The sequence below is a fragment of the Orcinus orca genome, chromosome 2, assembly GCF_937001465.1.
Source record: "Orcinus orca chromosome 2, mOrcOrc1.1, whole genome shotgun sequence".
NCBI classification, from domain to species: domain Eukaryota; kingdom Metazoa; phylum Chordata; class Mammalia; order Artiodactyla; family Delphinidae; genus Orcinus; species Orcinus orca.
In genome coordinates this window covers 90348492-90368702 of record NC_064560.1, presented here as the reverse complement: position 1 = coordinate 90368702, position 20211 = coordinate 90348492, and the positions used below count along the sequence as shown (strand labels likewise).

The 20211-nt window shown below is 53.6% G+C and overlaps 1 protein-coding gene across 2 annotated transcripts in view; it reads left to right on the top strand.

Annotated features, from left to right (window-relative positions):
- The window catches only part of CORO2B (coronin 2B), a 139797-nt gene extending 126070 nt beyond the window's left edge, over window positions 1-13727 (top strand). For both annotated transcript variants that reach the window (XM_004276238.3, XM_033439956.2), the window contains exons 5-12: window positions 324-488; window positions 2382-2498; window positions 2630-2734; window positions 3260-3356; window positions 6927-7039; window positions 7368-7458; window positions 7665-7804; window positions 11776-13727. In XM_004276238.3, the coding sequence (XP_004276286.2) occupies window positions 324-488; window positions 2382-2498; window positions 2630-2734; window positions 3260-3356; window positions 6927-7039; window positions 7368-7458; window positions 7665-7804; window positions 11776-11907 (960 nt within the window). In that variant the 3' untranslated portion in view covers window positions 11908-13727. The remainder of the gene's footprint in view (window positions 1-323; window positions 489-2381; window positions 2499-2629; window positions 2735-3259; window positions 3357-6926; window positions 7040-7367; window positions 7459-7664; window positions 7805-11775) is intronic.
- Window positions 13728-20211: the final 6484 nt, after the last annotated feature.

The window sequence follows — 20211 nt, the reverse complement described above, 5'->3', positions numbered from 1 at the left end:
TGGAGCCCCAGCCCTACCCCCAGGCATGCCCTCAAAAGAGGTGTGCCGGCCAGTGGAACCTGGCCGGGAACACTCACCCTTCTTGCTAGAAGCAGAAACCGAGCCCAGGCTGGGGCTGGGATCTGCCCAAGGATAGTTGTGGATTTGTGTGACAGGGACACGTTAGCCTTTGATATAGAACCCACCGACACCATCCCTCATCCCAGCACATCCAACCCCGCATGGGGCGTCTCTCCCAGGGCCATCGGGTGCAGGCTGGGGACAGCCACCCCGCGCCAGCAGCAGCAGGGCTGAGCCCGCCTCCTGTGTATCCGCCCTCCCAGGTCCTCATCTGGAACCTGGACGTGGGCGAACCGGTGAAGATGATAGACTGCCACTCGGACGTGATCCTCTGCATGTCCTTCAACACTGACGGCAGCCTGCTTACCACCACGTGCAAGGACAAGAAACTGCGTGTGATCGAGCCCCGCTCCGGCCGCGTTCTGCAGGTGAAGCCCCGCATCTTTCTCGAGGGGAAGGAAAGGTATTGGGACCCAGGGCTCTGCTTTCAGCTGGCCCTGGAGGGAAAGACTGTGCCAGCTCTCCTCTCCCGAGCACCTGGCCTGCACCTCTGGGGACCACCCCATCTGTTCTGGGCTCTTCTCCGCTCATAGGAGCCCTGCCTTGTTCTGGAAGCGGAGGGACCTCAGTAGCCTTCCCACAGACTCCACCCCTCTCCCCAGATGGGATTCTTCTGCCTGTTCTGGGGACCAAACTGGTAACCCCCTTCAGCGCATGAATCCCTGGGTGTTGACCATCATAGGCACAGGAGGAGGGGACTTTGGACTCACTGCCCAGCCACCTGCATGGGACGAGCCTGGAGAAAGCGGCTCGGGGTGTCAGTCCCAGGGACAGCTCCAAGAGGGGAGGTGGATGGTGAACTTAGCTCCAGTTTTGGTCTTTGACTCTGGGTCTTAACTCTGAGGAAAGGATTAGATGTCATTTGGGAGTAAGAAACATTTCTTGAGCACCTACTGTGTGCCAGTCATGGAGCTAGATGGGACGGAAAATTTGGATGAAATCTGAGGTTTACCTCCTAACACAAGAAAGATTGGTGCGTGACCTGGTTGTGTTTATCTTGGAAAAAGCCAGTATTGCAGGACCAGAATGTCATCTACTACTACAAACAATAATCACCATAGTTATTAGTGTCGTTAGTATTAGCCACCGTTTACTCAGAGCTCATTGTGTGGCAGGCACTGTGCCCGGGGCTCCCCATCGTCCCTTCATTTAATCCTCTGAGGTGGGTACTGTTACTCTTCCCATTTCCCACATGGCAACGCTGCCCCTTGGAGAGGGGCTGACCTGATTCTCACAGTTACAGGAGGAGCTAGAATTCAAACCCGGACAGTTGGACCCCAGAGCCCATGCCAAGCAGAAAAGATGTAAGAGAGCAGAGACCCCAACCTCCTTCTCACAGATGTGGACACATGCCCGGAGAGGGTGAGGGACTCCTCCAGGGTTACACTTTTTCGGCAGAACTTGGAACTAAAATCCAGAGCGAGTGACGCCAGCCTGGGTCTCTGCACTGCTCCACCAGCCTCTGGGTCCTGCCTCACGCTGACTCATCCTGGCAAGGGGCCGCCATGTGTTAGGAGGGAAAGGAGGTGTCATAAGTCCAGAGGCAGGAGAGAAGGCAGAGGATGGCCCAGTTAGAAGGAGCCCCCGGTGAAGTGAGTCGCCCTGCAGTGAACCAGCATGAGTCCCCGGCCTCCTGAACCTCGAGATCTCCATCCTCAGAGAGTCCTTGCAGTAGGTATTGTTGTGACAGTTCAGAGATGCCTTGGTGAGAGCACCTGGCACCCAGCCCAGCTCAGGCCCTGCCTGGGACTTGGTCCAGTTAGTTCCCTCCTTCCCTATCCCCCATCCGCTCTGGGACCTGGCAGCGAGGCCTGGTTTCTTGGTCCCCGGCCTCCATTGCCCCACAGCACGTGTAGTCATTTCCTGTGGCTGCTGTGACAAACTACCACAAGCCATGTGCCTTACAACAACAGAAACTGATCCTCTCACAGTCCTGGAGGCCGGAAGTCTGGCTCCCTCCGGCGGCTCTAGGGGAGAAGCCTTCGTGGTCTCTTCCGGCTTCTGGTGGCTTCCTTGGCTTGTGGCCTCACCTCTGCAATCTCTGCCTCCGTGGTCACACTGCCTTCTCCTTTCTGCGTCTGTGGAATCTCCCTTTACCTCTCTCTTCTAAATAAGGACACTTGTGATGCATTTAGGGCCCCCGTGGATGACCCAGAGGTTCCGGGGATTAAGACATGGACGTATGTTTGGGGGCCACCAGGCAGCCCAGTCCAGCACCCTATTGTCTGGGGCCTGGCTCACCAGCTCTCTGTCCCTGCCAGGAGGCGAACTGCAAAAACCACAGAGTGAACCGGGTGGTCTTCCTGGGAAACATGAAGCGGCTTCTCACGACGGGGGTCTCCAGGTGGAACACGAGACAGATCGCCCTCTGGGACCAGGTCAGCCGCAGGGAGGCCGGAGCGGGTGGGGCAACGTCAAAGCGTTGTTACTCCGGGGGCTTTGCTGGGATTGGGGAAGGCGAGGTACCATCCTGCCTGGATACGGGCTGATCCTGGCCCCCGGCCCGCAGGAGGACCTGTCCATGCCCCTGATCGAGGAGGAAATCGATGGGCTCTCCGGCCTCCTGTTCCCCTTCTACGACGCCGACACACACATGCTCTACCTGGCTGGAAAGGTAGGAGAAGATGGGGGAGGGACAGGGACAGGCTGTGGGAGACCCCTGCCCCCATTGGGCCCCCGCTCCTGCCCTACCTCCCAAGAAGAGCCTAGCCTCCCTGCCCTTCCCCTGACCCAACATGGGTCAAAACCTACCCTCAAGTCGGACACTCATTCTGTTGAGGTGTCAGTGACTGAGAATTCCTTCAGGGGTGGATTGGAGTGGGGTTTGACTTGGGAATAAGGATCAGAGCCTGACGTGAATCATCCCTAATGATGGGATTGGAGGCACCTGCCAGGAGATCTTGTTAGAAAGTCTGTCTGTAGGCCCGTGACCGTGCACGCACGCGCACAGTACCCGACCTCCCCCCCACCGCCCCCAGCAAGTCCCTTACTGGGGGCCTAGAGGCCAGGCCTCCTGGGTCTTTTGACCACCTCGGAGGCATGGCAGAGGCTCTTTTCAGCAGCCCGCTGGACCAGGACCTGCTGAGCCCGCCCCTTCCTCTCTTCCTTCCTCACCTCCCTCCCCACACCCGGCTCCTAGGGAGATGGAAACATCAGATACTACGAGATCAGCACCGAGAAGCCCTACCTGAGTTACCTCATGGAGTTCCGCTCCCCGGCCCCGCAGAAAGGCCTCGGTAAGGGGGTCCGGGGGCTCTTGCGGTTGTTAGGCTGTAGAAGGAGACACTGGAGTTTGGCTTTCGGGCCACCCTGCCCCCAAAATGAAAAGTCAGACTCAGAAGGCCACGGCTCATGGGCAGGTCAGAATGGAACCTCTGGGTGCTGCCCTGTGAAGGTCAGCCCGCCCTCCTTCAGCCAGCCTGAAGACCGGCTCCGTCACCCCATGGGGCTTGGTGTGCTCCGTCATCGCTGGCCATCAGCAGCCTGCAGGAGTGTCGCGGTACCTTCATTCCCGTTTGCAGATGCGGAGGCCAAAGCCCATTGTTGTTCTGACATGGTGGGAGGAGGTTCAGTAACTAAAGGTCAGAACGGGGTCCAGGAGCATGTCCCTTCCTGAAGCCTCTGGGAAGTCAGGACCCTCAGTCCCCCAAAGCAGCTCTGTCCTTGCCTGAGAAGACAGGAGGAATTCCAGGGTGTCCCCCTCACTGCATCCCCAGGTTCTCAGGCAAATCCCATAGAGGGCTCCAGGATTGACGAGTGTAGTGAGTCCGTCCTTCACGCCCTACACTCTCCCACCGCTAAAGCCTTACAATGAAATCTTCATGCCCAGTGACTCACACTGGCAGTGCATCCGATTCAGCAGTCCCCCATTTGGGGTCCAAATCACCCAGAGGAAGGAATCTCTTCAGGGATCTGTTCCCTCCTCTCCTTAGAATTTGGGTCTGGTTTTGTCCCTCTGAGGATCTGGGATTATGGACACGGCCTGAGGGCCAGCTTCAGAGACATCAGGGCTGGAGGGGCCCAAGGACCCCTCTCAGGGACCAGCAGCAAAATGGAGGCCCAGAGATATGCCTGAGGTCCGAATGACCATTCCACTGACTTCACCCTTCCCCAGGGCTCTGTCATCCCCACCTCCCTCGCTGTCACCCCATCATCAAATAGTATAAAAAGCAGCCTGGACTTTGGAGTCCAAGCTAGGTTTATATTCTGGTTAGGGACTGTGTCCCTAACCCCTCTGTGTCCCAGTTTCCTCGTCTGTAAAATGGGGATAATTAAACCTACCTTGAAGGGCTGTTGTAAAGCTTAGAGATCATGTATACAAAACACCTGGCAGAGTATTTGTCTCCTGTTCCTTCCTGTAGTCATTCAACAAACATGTACTGGGTACCAGCTGTGTGCCAGACCCTGGACTAGTCCAGGGGTAAAGTGATAAATAGAACACAGCCTCACTCACATCCCACTGAGGGACAGACAGACAGTAAACAAATAAGTAAGGAAAATATTGGATGGTAGTAAGTTCTAAGAAGAGAATCAGATGGGGTAATAGAACAGAGAGTGACGGGGGCTGTTTTAGACCAGGTGGTCGGGGGAAGCCTTGCTGTGGAGGTGACATTTTAAACTGAGATCCGAAAGGCAGGAAAGGGGAAGAGTAGTGCCAGCAGAAAGAACAGTTAGTGCAAAGGCCCTGAGGCCAGAAAGAGCCTGGCATGTTCTAGGAGCAGAAGGGAGGTGAGTGTGGCTAAGCATAAACATGCGGAAGATGGGTAAGTGTTAGGGGATTAAGCTGGAGAGATGTGCAGGGGCCAGCTCCCATGGGATGCATTAGACAGGGTATATTAGAGTTCTCCAGAGAAACGACCAAGTATATTTATAAAAGGGGAATTGCAAGGATTTGGTTCACGTGATCATGGAGGCTGCGAAGTCTCACAATCTTCCCTCTGCAAGTTGGAGGCCCAGGAAAGCCAGTGGTATAATCCAGCTCAAGTCTGAAGGCCTGAGACCCCAGGGAGCCGATGGTGTGACTCCCAGTCCAAGGGCAGGGGATGAGATGAGATGTCCCAGCTCAAGCAGCGAGGCAGGGAAAAAAGGGCAAATTCCTCCTTCCTCTGGCCTTTGTTCTGTTCAGTCCTGCGATGGGTTGGAAGATGCCCACCCACACTGGGGAGGGCCATCTACTTTACTGGGCCCACCGACATTAACCATCACCCAGGGGAAGGAGTTGGGGTTTCACCGGGAACTCGTAGAATTTTCTTTTTCTTGGGTGGATGGGTAGGTGGGAGTGGGACCGTGTGATGTGATCTGAAAGGTTGGTTTAAGATTGCTCTGGCTTCCGTAGGGAGACTGGATCTTGAAAGGGCAGGAGGGAGGCAGAGAGACCAGTTAGGAGGCCCCTGTGGACTTCTAGGCAAGAGAGAATGGAAACTAGGGGGATGGCATGGGGATGAGGAGATGAGGATGGATCCAGGAGATGTTTAGAAAGTTGGGTCAGGGCTTCCCTGGTGGCGCAGTGGTTGAGAGTCCGCCTGCCGATGCAGGGGACACGGGCTCGTGCCCCGGTCCGGGAAGATCCCACATGCCGCGGAGCGGCTGGGCCCGTGAGCCATGGCCGCTGAGCCTGCGCTCCACGACGGGAGAGGCCACAACAGTGAGAGGCCCGCGTACCGCAAAAAAAAAAGAAAGTTGGGTCAGCAGGACGTGGGGAGGAGGGAGGGGCAACTGAGGATAGCTATTTCTCCTTGTCCTCCTCACCTGTGGCCACTGTTGAGCATTTGCCACGAGCCAGGCACCTTTCGTAGGTTCCAAGTGGCTTTGTCACTCACCCCAGGCAGGTCACGTAGCTCCTAAGTGGCAGAGCCAGGATTCAAACCCAAGTCTGCTGGCTTCACTTGGTACCATGATGCCACTTCCCTCCAGCTCCTGGAATTCCCTTCTCTGGAAGAGCAGCCTTCTGCTCCAGCCGAGGAGAGGTAGAACCTTAACTCATATTCACATCCTGGAGAAAGAAACTAATGTTATCTGTGCTCATCACTGCCGGGCAGTTAACAAGCATCTTCGCACTCAGTCCCCCGACCATCTCGTGAGGGGCCACTACTGGACTCCTCTAGGCCACCAGGGAAGCTGGAGCTCAGAGAGCAGTGATTTGCCCAAGGACTCCCGGCCAGAAAGAGGGGAGAGTCGGGATTCAGACCCAGGATTCTGTCCCACCCGAAAGCTTGTGTTCCTAACCCCACACTGCACTGCTGCCCCAGCCGGTGTCCAGATGATACAGCTGTTAGGGATGTTGTATCTGGTGCCCACGCAGACATACATGCACACACGCACCCCTGTCGATCCTATAAGACACATGACGGAACGGCAGTCTTGGGCTGCGTGTAAACCTCTGGGGTGCACGGGGAAAACTTTCTCCCTCCTTCTTTCTCTCTGAAGACTGGGGGCACAGAGGCTTCGGGAAACCAGTTCATTTCAGAAGGTGATGGTCTCTGTGGCTTATACAGTCTCATCTGTAAAAAGAATGGATTAGATTCAAATAGTTCTGCAGCCCCTTCCAGTTCTCAAAGGCCCCAAATCTATAGTGTGCCCCTTGGTGAGGCAGGTCCAGCCCACGGAGCTTATTTGAGAAGTTACCACCCAGAGACAGAGCCTGACTCAGGAAGCCCCTAGCCCCCTCCTGTCTACTGTATGGGTCATTGCCTCCAAACCTAGTGCCCTCCACCTGTGCCTTTCCCCTGGCCAAGGTCATCAGGAAGGAGGGGCGCTGAGGGGGGATTCCCGGGACCCCATGTAGCCGTATGTATGCCTGTCCACAGGGGTTATGCCCAAGCACGGGCTGGATGTGTCTGCCTGCGAGGTGTTCCGATTCTACAAGCTGGTGACTCTCAAGGGCCTGATTGAGCCTATCTCCATGATCGTGCCCCGGAGGGTGAGTGGGGCTGGGCTGGTTCCAAAGGGCCCCTGGCATTGAAGCCTAGCTTTCTCGCCACTGACTGTAAGCCTGGCTGAGGCCGGAAGAAGGAGCCCTTTTCCTGTGGATTGGGGTGGGGGATGGAGGCTGCTCTAAGGTGAGGACAGTTTGGCTGGCTACGGAAGGCAAGGTGGGAATTCCAAATGGGAGACACTGTGAGTACAAAGGCGGGAGACAGGGCAGCAGGTATGCGGTTGGACGTCAGCAAAGAGGAGAATCTGACTGGAGAGCACGGGCTTTCTCAGCAGCCCCCCATCTGTCCACTCTTCTGCTTCCCCCGCTGCAGTCGGATTCCTACCAGGAAGACATTTACCCCATGACGCCGGGCACAGAGCCAGCTCTGACCCCCGATGAGTGGCTGGGAGGCATCAACCGAGGTACCGCAAGGGGTGGGCTTCCCAGAAGAGGCTAGGAGACTGCAACCTTGGCATTCGGTCTAGCCCACCCCCTTCCCCTTGCATATCCTCCTAATTGAACTTGCCCTCACACTCAGCCGACTGTCGGGCGTGGTGTTCAGTGAGAGCCACCATCACTTGACAGTCAATGGAACTGTCGGTGAGAACACGTCCCTTGCCTTTCTTAGATCCTGTGCTGATGTCTTTGAAAGAAGGCTATAAGAAGTCCCCCAAAATGGTATTCAAGGCTCCCATCAAAGAAAAGAAGAGCGTTGTGGTCAACGGAATAGATTTATTAGAAAATGTCCCACCCAGGACAGAGAATGAGGTAAGGAATGTAAGTTATTGCTGCCACACATCCTGGCAGAGCGAGACCTCTGCATTTCAATTATGGGCTTCAGGCCTTTAAGCTAGCTCCGTTCTGGGGCATTTTTCTTTCTCTGACAAATACCATAAGTAGCCTGCTGTTGGCTTCCGTTGCCTCTGACCCCAATAACTAGAGGCTGGGCTACGGTAGGGATACTGATGCCCCTCAAACCCGCGAACCCAGAGTTACGTGTCCCCTCGTGAATCCATTTCAGAATGTGGCTGTCATCTGGAGTTATAAATTCCTGACTCATGGGGAAAGCCAGCCTCATGCATTACAGCACTGCTTTCCTCCCTGGCATGGCAGCAGCAGCAGGGTCTGATGATTTCCTGTTTTTGTGGAAGAGGCTGCATGTTGATGAAAGTACTCTTTGTACCATTTGGAAAGGGAGCAGCTCATCAGGGGTAACCGGAGCTGGGCCTTGTCCACGCCCCCCAGAGGCCTCTCCTTCCAGCCACACCCTCGGTCCCTGGCACCAGCGTAGTTCAGCTCAGCCAGGATTCACGGAATGCCCACCGTGTGCCAGGCCCTGGGCTTGATGCAGCTGCGGTGGAGATGGTGGCAGGGACCCACCTGCATTTGGATCCTGGCCCTCTCAATTCCTGGCTGTGCCTGAACATGTTTCCTGACTTCCCTAAGTCCATTTCCTCATGGTAAAACGGGGCTATGAGATGCTGTGAGCATTAAAGAGACCATTGCTAAGTATCTAGCACTCTTCCTGCTCACGTTAAATGCATAAAGAGGCTAACTGTATTAGCTCTCGATTACCATGTAACAAATTACCCCAAGACTTAGGGACTTAAACCCCAAACATTTATTAGCTCATAGTATCTGTGGGTGAGCACGGCTCGAGGTCTCTCATGAGGGTGTGAACCGTCAGCCAGGGCTGCAGTCGCATCTGAAGACTCACCTGTGGAAGGATCTGCTTCCAGGTTCACTCACTTGGTTGCCGGCAAGACTTATTTCCTCACAGGTCATTGGACTAAGGGTCTCAGTCCCTCAAGGGTTGTCGGCCGGATACCTCCCTCAGGTCCTTGCGATATGGACCTCTCCACAGGGCTGCTCACAGCATGGCAGTGAGGAAGAGAGGGTGTCCAGGATGGAAGCCACAGTCTTTTTGTCAACTCCCCTTGCAAATGACATACCGTCATGTCTGCCATATTCTATTCATTTGAAGCAAGTTACTAGGCCCCGTTTACCCATGAAAGGAGAGGATAACATGGGGCCATCTTACAGGATTTCTTGTCACACCAACTTATAATTATCGCTGTTATTCATAAAAGTAAGACCATTCCTAACCTCTGGGACCTCACAGTCTTAAAGGTGAAACTGGCAGGTAAATTGATAATTGCAACAAAATATGTTTATGTGCCATTATAGAGGGATGTTCAGATTTCTAAGGCTGGATGAGACCGTGTGATCCATGGGATTTGCTTCAAAATAATCGCGAGGAGGGTGGTACAGGGGAAGTAGGTAAGAGTAAAACCGAAGCAAGAGTGGTCACATGGGGACTTCCCTGGTGGTCCAGCGGTTAAGACTCGTGCTTCCAGTGCAGGGGGTGCAGGTTCGATCCCTGGTCAGGGAACTAAGATCCCGCATGCGACGTGGAACGGCCAAAAAGTTAAAAAAAAAAAAAGAAGAAGAAGAAGAAGAGTGCTTGCATGTTATTTCCTGAAAATGGATGATGGGTACTTGTTTTTGTTTTCCATTAAAAAAAATTTTTTTTTTCTTTTAAGTACCTTGAGAAGGTAGACATAGTTGAATTGCTGCGATAGCCCGGGGCCATAACAAGAACCTGAAGTTGGTTCTAGTACTGGGTGTGGAGAAGGCAGGGTGAATAGCAGTTACAATGAGTAACCTTTAGCTATGGACTTGTCTGTATCAGAATGGAGGACCTGGAGAAATATTTTAAAGGGTCTCTGAGCAGACAGCACAGATGCCACAATCTCTCTACACTACAGCCTGGATACTTTGCTTCTTGGGGAAAAAAAAATTGCTCAGAGTCTGTTACTCTGGTTTTACCCACAGTTTTAATCATCACAGAAGACTGGAAGCAACCAATGAGATAATGGGGCTGTGAACAGTAGACACATGGGTCTAAGTGTGAAGAGACAACAGGTAGCTTGACACAGGGGAGAAGACATCATTGTACAGCTCTGTAATTTTACTAAAACTCACTGAATTGACTTAAAATGAGTGAAATTCATGGTACATGAATTACACTTCAGTAAATTTGTTTTTTAAACAAAAGTAGATCCAAAAAATTATACAAAGAAACTTTGAGAACTTGGAAGGCACAGGAGTGCATAGAATCACTTAGTGCAGGGCAAACACCACAGCATCCCTGTGAACAGATGTAACCAGGACTGGTTTGTTGGTTAATGAAAAAAAAAAGTCAGTTAAAGGAAAGAATCACAAAAATGACATATATATGTTCTTTAAACAATTTATTTTCATTTAAATGTAAAACATATACATTCATTCCACACGTTTTGATGTAGGACCAAGACCTCTTCTTTGAGGACGTCCCAGTTGGGATCCGCTATGTCTTTGTCAAATAAATCACACTTTAACTCCAGTTTCCAGTTTCAGTTTCTTTTAAGGGGAGCTTAAAATCAATCTGAAAACAAAGCCCTTGTTTTTTCAAAGTTTTCCCCAGTTTTTTTTTTTTTTTTTAAATATTTATTTATTTATTTGGCTGCTCTGGGTCTTAGTTATGGCATGTGGGATCTTCGTTGCAGCATGCGAACTCTTAGTTGTGGTGTGTGGGATCTAGTTCCCTGACCAGGGATTGAACCCATGCCCCCTGTATTGGGAGCGTGGAGTCTTAGCCACTGGACCACCAGGGAAGTCCCCTGGGTTTTTTTTTTAAGACAGGTTTATTGAGGTGTAATTGACCTATGGTAAAATTCATCCTTTGTAGTGTGCAGTTCCATGAGTTTTGACATATGCCTACAGCTGGGTGACCACTACCATACAATCAAGATATAGAATATTCCCCATCTTTTATGTGTATGTCATCCACACCTAATTCAGTAACAACTTTCTTAGCACACCCTTCTTCAAGATTCTCAAATGCATTCAACTTAGTTTTTAGGGAAACAGCAACTCTCTTTTTGTATTCCTATTTCATCAGTTTATGTCATATTTAATTAAACTGTGCAATCATTATACAAAAACAGATGCAACTCACAGTAGGCAGTTTGAGGACCAACGCGACTGCTTATTGGTAACTTTCAGCTCAAGTGTGTGGGGTCCTCCAGGAGCCTGTGGAGGCTGCGTTTTGCGGGCGTCAGTCAGTCTGTTTTATGGAGGAAATGGAGAGGCTGGTTAATCCAGGGAGCCATCTAAGCGAGGGTCTGTCAGATTCCCATGCTTTGCCCGTGGCCACTCCAGCGATGGCTGGTGCAGACTTTGGTGCGCCGTGCTAGTCCCCTGTCAGCAGGAAAAAAAGCTGGATTCCGTTCCGTATCCTGAGCTTCGTTAAGAAGAGAAGGGTGCAGAACATTTTAGAAAGCTTTCTATTCCGAGTGGGAGGTAAATGAAGTATTCGGTTTGAAGCCCTAAAAGGGTGAGCTTGGGATATTGGAAAACTGGCCTGTGTGGACTCATCCCTTCTTCAGTGACCCTGGATCAGTGCCCGAGGCGGGTCTGCATATGCCAGAGCTTTTCTTCTCTGCCTCACGGTGCGGGCTGGGGGTGGACGTGGGTGGGAGCCATGAGCTGAATCTGGAGAAGGGAGAGCGGCAGCGACCTGAGTCACCTGGGACACCGGCACGGGGGAGGGGTGGGAGGCCTGGGCCAGGAGGACCGCGGCTGCAAGGGGCGTGGGGGTGGAGCTGGGGGTCTGGGTGCCCCCTGGAAGTGTCACCTTCTCCCCTGCTCTCTTCGGCTCACCGGCCCCCTCTCTCCCCCTCTCTCGCCCACCCCAGCTCCTCCGGATGTTCTTCCGGCAGCAGGATGAGATTCGGAGGTTGAAGGAGGAGCTGGCCCAGAAGGACATCCGCATTCGGCAGCTGCAGCTGGAGCTGAAAAACTTGCGCAACAGCCCCAAGAACTGTTAGCTCCCCGGCCGGGCTGCTTTCTAAGCCGATCTCTCCGTTGTTTCTACTCGTCCCTTCACTTCCCATTCTCCGGTGACCCCAGAGACAGAACCAGGACTGGAGCTGGGGGAGTGCCTGAGGACCCCACCTGCCACCTCAAGAACTGGAAGCTGACCTTTGACCTGTCGACCTCACGCTAACAACAGCCCCCAGCCTCTCCCGGAGACCCAGGCCGGCAGCCCCTTCCCCTGCCACCCCAGGAGCCTCGGCTTCCCCTTGGCTGGCAAAGACCTCGGACTCCCCGAGGGGTGCCCTCAATGGACCAGGGAGCGGAGGGGGAAGCCAGGACCCCAGGAGACTTAGAGGTTGAACTTTTCCCCTGCAAAGGGGGCTGCCAGGACATCTCCGTGCTCCCTGCTGGGGCTCACAGTGGCCCTGATGGACGCACAGCAAGGGCTGGATTGCCGGCATCAGCTGTTCTCCCTCCCATCCCCCACCTCCCCCCCCCCCCCCGCAGCCCTGGAAGCCCACTCACCTGACAAGGGTTGCGAGCAGCCCAACTCCTTCCTGTCTCTTGCCCCCTCTCTCTTATCTTCAGGGAATTAAGAGGATCGCTCGCCAAGGCCATAATGCCCCCTTGCTTTCCCCTGAGGCTCTTCAAAGCTCTGGCAACACCCTTCTCCCATTGACTTTGTGAAGCAGGCAGGGTACAAGTGACAGAACTGAGGGTTGCAATGGGGTAGTGGCTTGACTAAGTCACCCAGCAGATGAACAGTGGACCCAGGACCAGGACCAGTGGTGTGCAGACCTCAGGCCCGGACCCTTCCCACTGCATCAAGATGCCAATCCCACGGGGGCATCACCAGGGCCCAAGTCTCCGTGGAGGAGAAGACTGGGAGCCTCCCAACACCAGTAGTGCCAATGTGTCTCACTGCCCAGTCGAGGCCCCTCACACTCAGTGTCCCTACGTCCTCCCGGCCCCCACCTTCTGCTCCCACCCCCCAGGGGACTCCCTCTGAGATGAGGCCTCTTCCTCCTGGAGGCTGAGGCTGAGAAGGGTGGAGCTGGCCCTGGGGAGGCCGAGCAGGGGCCGGCTGGCTCCGGGGGCCGCTCTGTGTGCATGTCTCGGCCCTGCTCTCTCAGTCACGGTCAGCCTTAACAGTTGTAGGATGACCACAGCCCCTCACGTGGGTGTAGCACTTTAAAGTTTACACAGCCCTTCGACACTTAGGATCCCATTTGAGCCTCATCTCAGCTCCCAGAGGAAGGGAGCATCCTCCCCATTTTGCAGATAAACTGAAAAGCAGCCCAGGGTCACAGGACCCAGGGAGATGCCACATTTCACTTGGTCTTCTACAATTTTCTTTTTTTCCTCTTTTTCTCCCTTCATTTGTCACTACCTATGGAGTCCATGAACACTGTTCTTAGAAAAGTCACAGTTTAGGGGTGAGGTCTGGCCTGGGCACCAGGAAGTGGGTGTCCACTCTTCTCTTTCATGAGCTAGGACCTACTAGATGCATTGTGCTCCACACTGCTTGTCCCACGGCCGCCCTGCACAGCATCCATCCACACAGGCGGGGCTCCCTAAGCCGCCCCAGTGACCTGGGCAGGGAAAGCCCCCCTGACCCCTCGGGCTTTTCCCCCAAGAGCCTTCCACCCTCTCGGCCAGCTAAAGCAGGGTCTCCTCACCCCCCAGACCCCGCAGCTAGACGGTGTAAGCTTACATCTCCTCTTCCCCACACTTCTGAAGCTTTTTTTTCTTCCCCCCTGACCTTTGTGGTCTTCTGTGATTATTTATGCTGCCTCCTGAGGATAGAATTGAAATAAAATGTTTTCAACTTGTCGGACCCGGGCACGGCCAGCTCATTTAACCTGGGAGGTTCCTGCTCTTGGTCACCATGGTATCTTGACGGTCAGCTCCCCGGCCACAGCTCCTCTGCTTTAGTGGAACAACAAATCACATCCGTGTCTACAGATGCCATTTCACACTTTCATCCATCTACAGCAAGGCTTCTGAACGTCAGCCCTGTGGACGTACGGCGCCAGATAATTCTTTGCTGTGAGGGCTGTCCTGCGCCCTGTAAGCCGTTCGGCAGCATCCCTGGCCTCCACCAGTCAGATGCCACAGCGCCCCGAACCCCGTTGTGATAAACAAAAATGTCTCCAGGTATCACCCAGTGGCCCCTGGGGTGTCAGAATCGCCCCCAGTTGAGAACCACTGTTCCACAGTTATTCAGTAGGCATCTGCTGTGGGTCCAGCCCTGTGTTGGGGTCTGAAGGACACCAGTGTTTCACATTGGAATGGTGCTTCGCAGTTTACAAAGCACTCTTCCACGTATTTGACTCCTTTGATCTTCACGGCTCTAGGTGCTATGTTCTAACTGTTCCCGTTTTCCAGAAGAGCCATCAGGTCCAGAGTGTGACATGCTGAAGGTCATTTAGGGGGTGTAACGGAGAAGACACACAGGGACGAGGATCTTCTGAGCCCAGAGCCAGAGGAGGCATGTGTTCCCGGTCCTCAGCCAGGCTCAGCGCTGGGCAGGGTGTCTTCTGGGCGGAGGGCTGGGGCCCATCGTGAGACCAGGGGCTGCCAGGCTGCTGGGACACCCTCGCTCTCTGACCCAGCCAGACTTGTCATGGAGCAGAGTCGTCAGGCTGCAAAGTGGACAGGGATGTGGCAGTGTGGACAGCACAGGAAACTCAGAAGAGCCACAGGAAAGCAATGAAAGCCTTAGAAAAAAGGGCAGGAGAGGAAATGATAAAAGGCAGTGGAAGAGCAGTGGACAGGACACCGGGACAGGGAGGGCGTGGTCCAGGCCCAGCTCTGCCTCTGACGGGCTGTGTGACGGGAAGAAGTTCACTTCTCCTCTCTGGGCTTCACTTTCTCCATCTATAAAATGAGGGTATAGGGACTACCCTGGCAGTCCAATGGTTAAGACTCCATGCTTCCAACGCAGAGGGCACGGGTTCGATCCCTGGTCGGGGAACTAAGATCCCACGTGCCACGCAATGCAGCCAAAAAAAAAAGGGGGGATAGGAAAATTGGAGGTCCATTCCTGGTCTAACACTTGAGTTTCCACTACACCAGCATTTGGAAGAATGGGAGAGATCCCCAAGACCACCCATTGTCTAGCACGAGTGATACAAACAAGAAGTATATCAGGCGAAGGGAAGCAGCAGGGTGGCTTCCTACAGGCTTGGGTGCAGAAAAGTACTTTTGCTAAACATGAATTTGAAAAAGACACTCCTGGAGTTTCTGCTGTAGATCAATTCACAGTCCTGGGCTTGAAAGAAATGCTAAGGTCATTGAGAGTTTGGCCTTCGTGAGCTCCTTCTCCGGGGATGCCAAGGAAGGGGGGTGGAGCTGGGTCCTTGACTGAGGCGTCCTCCCACCTGGGCCCAGGGGAGCAGGTGACCTGTCTCATGTGTGCCTCTGTCCCACGGGACCCCCAGTTCTGAGCCCAACTGGGCAGCTCTTTACTCATCACTTACTATGGCAGATTGTCGAAGGTCAGAGTCGAACGTGGCTTCTCTCCAGGCAGCCCACTTCCCAGCTGCATTTGTTGATGAACCCATCAATTGCTTGTTGGTTGTCCACGTGTCCTTTAGTTCTTCACATACCAGGATGTACTCCATGCCTCGTCTGTTACACTGATCCTGCTGACAGTTACGGCCTTGCCCACCATGTTGCTTTGATGATTGTAACCATATAGGAGAACAAGACCCTCTAGCTCTTTGTACCCCTTCCCACTGCCATGTTCCCCACCAGGTGCTTGCTCCCTTCTTTTCTCCAAGTGAGAACATCTTAGGCTAAACTCCAGACCCTTCTCTTGTATGGAGAGGTTCCTCTGGGGCATGCCTAGAATTCTTGTCTCACAGCCCTCCACATACCAACACCTACCTGGGTTTTCAACTCAGCCTAACACACCCTGAGTAGCTGGATCTACTCAGTACTGGGCGCTGGAAACCCAGAGATGGGAAAGAACCAGGCCTGGGGCTTCCCTGGTGGCGCAGTGGCTGAGAGTCCGCCTGCCGATGTAGGGGACACGGGTTCGTGCCCCGGTCCGGGAAGATCCCACATGCTGCGGAGCAGCTGGGCCCGTGAGCCATGGCCGCTGAGCATGCGCGTCCGGAGCCTGTGCTCCGCAACGCGGGAGAGGCCATGACAGTGAGAGGCCCGCGTACCGCAAAAAAAAAAAAGAACCAGGCCTGCCCTTGAGGGGCTCCAAGCAGTGGTCCATGTATGGATATGGTGTCACCCAGCAGGACGTGGAGCCCCTGGAGGCTGGGGTGAGTTCCACCCTCTGCCAGGTTCCGTGTGGAACAGGCAGTTGTTAGGGATTTGCTGACTCCCAGATTCCCTTCAGCCAGCCTCCCAAGAGCCCAAGATGAGCTTGGGCATTTTTAAACCCTCTCCTGGCGCTGGGCAGACATCCCAGACTGCCAGTGGACCGTGCAGAACGTGGCTGCTTCTTCACTGTGGAAAATGCCTTCATATTGCAGACACCTCCACCACAAGGGCCCTGTCCCTTAGCCTTCCTGCTTGGAAGGGCTGCGGTGACAGGGCTGTCTGGGGCAGAAGCAGACACTCACCTTCACCACAGGAAGCGTTACCAGATCCCTGTCCTCCACCCCTGCCCCTCCAGTCCACCAGCCCAGGGAGGGGGGATGCAGGCCCTTGGAGCAGGGAAGGGAAGAGGGCGATGTTGACAGAAGCCCCTCACTCTCTGTGCGTGTGTGTTTCTATTTGGGAACAACCTGCACACTATCTTCCCTTAGAATTTTAATTCAGTAACAGACACGAGTGGATCAGCCTTACTGTGAGAGAGAAGGTGAGCATCTACAGGGTCGGGTCTGCAGAGTTCTACAAAACTCCTGTCCCAGAGCCCCTCCCTTATAGCTGGCTGTCCCATTGCCTGGAATCCCCCCATGAGCACCGTCCTTTTGGGTTAAGCATTGCCCTTATTGCCAGAGCCCTACCTATACATGTCCCCCTGGGATTGGGATGCCGACGTGAACGGGGTTGAAGGACCGAGGAAAGGAAACAAGGGGGCAATGAAAAAGGGTGGGCTCAGCTGGGAGGAGGGAGATGGCGACACTGAAGACAAAGGTCTTGGATTTCAAGGTCACAGTGATTAAGGCAAGATTCAAAGACCAGGAAGTTTGCTTGGAGCTTGAATCCAGCCAGCAGGTGGCAGGTTATGGCCTTCTTATCAAGCCCATTTTTTTGGAGCTGGGTCCCCTTCCGTCACCTCCCACTTCACCCCAGAATGAATAACCCAACCATAGGCACGAGGGCCTCGTGGCATAGCAGGCACACAGAAGAGCCAGCATCTGAAACGCCCCGAGTATCAAAAGAAGGGAGGCTCAGAAGGGGGCAGCAGGACCCTCGCTGCCCCAGGTCAGCTCTCTCCAAGGAACGGCCAGAGGAGGGCGCTCACCTCACCTTCCTCTGAGGCTGCCTGTTCTGTTCTGAATAGCTGGAAAGAGGCTGGATCGGGGTTCCTGTCCCAGCCCAGCCCCTGACCTGCTCTGTGACCTTGAGCGGCTCCCCCCTCCCTGCCCTGCCCAAGGGACAATGGCGGGGAGGGGCCTGGTGAGTCTGCAATTCGAAGAGGCTGGGAGCTGAGGAGGTGGCAGAAGGAAGAGCCGGGGAACATGAAGGGAGGGAAGAAAAGGCAGGGAAGGAGGAGAAGGGGTCTGAGCCAGACCTCTGCAGCCCGTTGGTCACAGCCTAGCCCGGGCCTGGTGCTCACCAGCTCTAGACCCTCGCAGTCTCCAGGAAGTCGCCGATGAGAGAAATGGGAGCTGCGTCCCAGGCAGGGATACAGCCCGGGGCAGAGGAAGAAGGGTCTCGGCTAGACCACGGAAGCCCTGAATCCTTGCCCCGGGAGGCTGGACGCCCCTCAGCTGAAGCAGGAATGAACCCCTCCCGCTGGCTGATGCAAAGAGAAGGGATCAGGGGAGGCTGTGAAGCAGGGAGCCAGGCGAGGGTGGTGGTTTAGTGGTGGGTGGGGGGAGGGGATGGGGAAGGGGTGCCTGGGGCTTCAGGATGTTCATCTTAGCGTAGGGGGAGGGGGAGGGGAGGAGGGGGATGGGGAGAAGAGGGAGAGGAAAGGGGTCGTGCGAGGAGACCTCCCAGGAACGGATCCAGAGCTGGGTTGGGAGATGAGTCACCCCCTGCCAACAGACCTAGGCACCTTGCTTTATACCTCTCTTAAACCGGCACCATCCCCAGCGGGGGACCTAGGACAGAGCTGGCTGCACCCTGCTTAACAAGTGACCTTCAGACTAGCTCACAGAGGAATGGCCGTTCTTAACTCCGTTGGGTTCTTTTTGTCACTAAAAGAACTGTTCACCTCTTGGGGGTCTCCCACCCTAACCTGTCCCCCACCTGCCTCAGGATGCCTGACATTCACACATTTGTCCATCCTTTGGTGAAGTCATTTGTAATGATAATGAAAGTAGCTTATTTGTCTCTCTTTGCCTACGGGGAGGCAAATAGGCAGTTTTCATTCAAAAAACTATTTTATGAAATATTTATCAAGCGCCTTTTCTACATCAATTAGTATCCTAGGTGCTGGGACAAAAGAGATGAACAAGATATAGCTCTTGTTCTCAAAGAGATTCCACTCTAATTTATAATTAAAACTCACATGCAATGCAGAGAGGAATGTCTGGGAGGACCTAGAGGGCTAACAGTGATTTTCTCAGGGTGATGGGATAACAGGTTAACTCTATCCTTTTTGAATATCTGCATTTTTCTACAATAAACAAATTTTTTCAATAAGAGAGGAAGGTTTGGGTTTTTTTTTTTTAAAGATTTTAAACACATGTAATAGCATAGGATTGGCTACTAACTGTTTCCCTTGGGATGAAACCTCAAGCTTATTCTGCTCAGTTCACCAGGAATGGGAACTGGGGCTTTTCCTCCCATGTCTCCATGGCCCCTCTGGACCAGAAAAGATTGCCCACGTGGGTAGTTGGATGGGGTGAGCAACTCGCGTCTGGCCACGTGTCACTTCTGTTGGACGCTTGACGGGAGGGAACCTGATAGGAGACCTCTCCCCGCCCCCCCCACCAGCTCCCTGCCACCACGGCTCACATGAATTCCTGCACAAGCAAAGGTGACGACAGATTTTCACTGGGCTTTGGTTCAGCCTTTCCTGGATCCTCTTGATGGTGACTTGGCCTTCCCTGATCCCTCTAGGTCTGGTGCCACCCACTGACCTCCTCCTACCCTACCCCAGGTGTCCCCAGTCCCTAATCTTGCCCAAGGAGGAGCAGGGCGCACTGGGTCTTCACCCATCCTCTTCCCAATCTACTGTTTGTGGCATAGAATCCGTGACCTGCTTCCTCTGGCATTGAGCCCTTTCTCCTCTTCAAATCAAAACCCTAGGCTGTCAAAACTCTTTATTGTCTCAGCCATGAATTTTTGAAAATATGTTTGGAAACTCAGAAGCTGAGTATTGATTGTTTTTTATATATTCCTGCTATCAGAATCCTAGTTTTCCCTCGGGCAGTGAATATCTCTGGCTGGGATGGGGAGAAGGTACGTCAGGCACTACAAGATCAACAACTGTTGTCTACCAAATCCATCCGTTCACCCACCTCCCACCCCACCAACATGCATGTATGCGTGCATGCACACACACGCACACACACGCGCGCACACATACACACACATCCCACCCCACCAACATGCATGTATGCGTGCATGCACACACACGCACACACACACACGCACGCACACACACACACACACCTGGATCATTAAAATAGCCAGAGATTAAGATAATATAGAACTGGAGAAATTTAATTAATGACATGGAACTGGAGAACATAGTTTTTTTGCTAATTTTCAGTTAACATTTGCTGGACAGTGACGTTACATTAGGTGCCAGTGATATAAAACCGATGGAGATACACAAATTGCTGGCCTTGGGTTTATTGAGAGATGTAGATATGTGAATGAGTAATTAGTTTAGTGAAGTAAATGAAACAAGAGGCAAGGGGGCAGGGCACAACCTTTGAAAGAATGACATAGCCCAAGGACATGACATAAACTGATTAGAAACAAATGGATCCAAGATGGCGGACAAGTCAACTTTTTCCACTAGACCTTGAGCCTCAGTATATGCTCACAGCAGCAAGCTAAATGACACATCCACAGGCGCCATGACAGTTCCAAGACTGACCGTAAGGATCAAAAAGTGGGCGGTGGGGCTTCCCTGGTGGTGCAGTGGTTGAGAGTCCGCCTGCCGATGCAGGGGACACGGGTTCGTGCCCCAGTCCGGGAGGATCCCACATGCCGTGGAGAGGCTG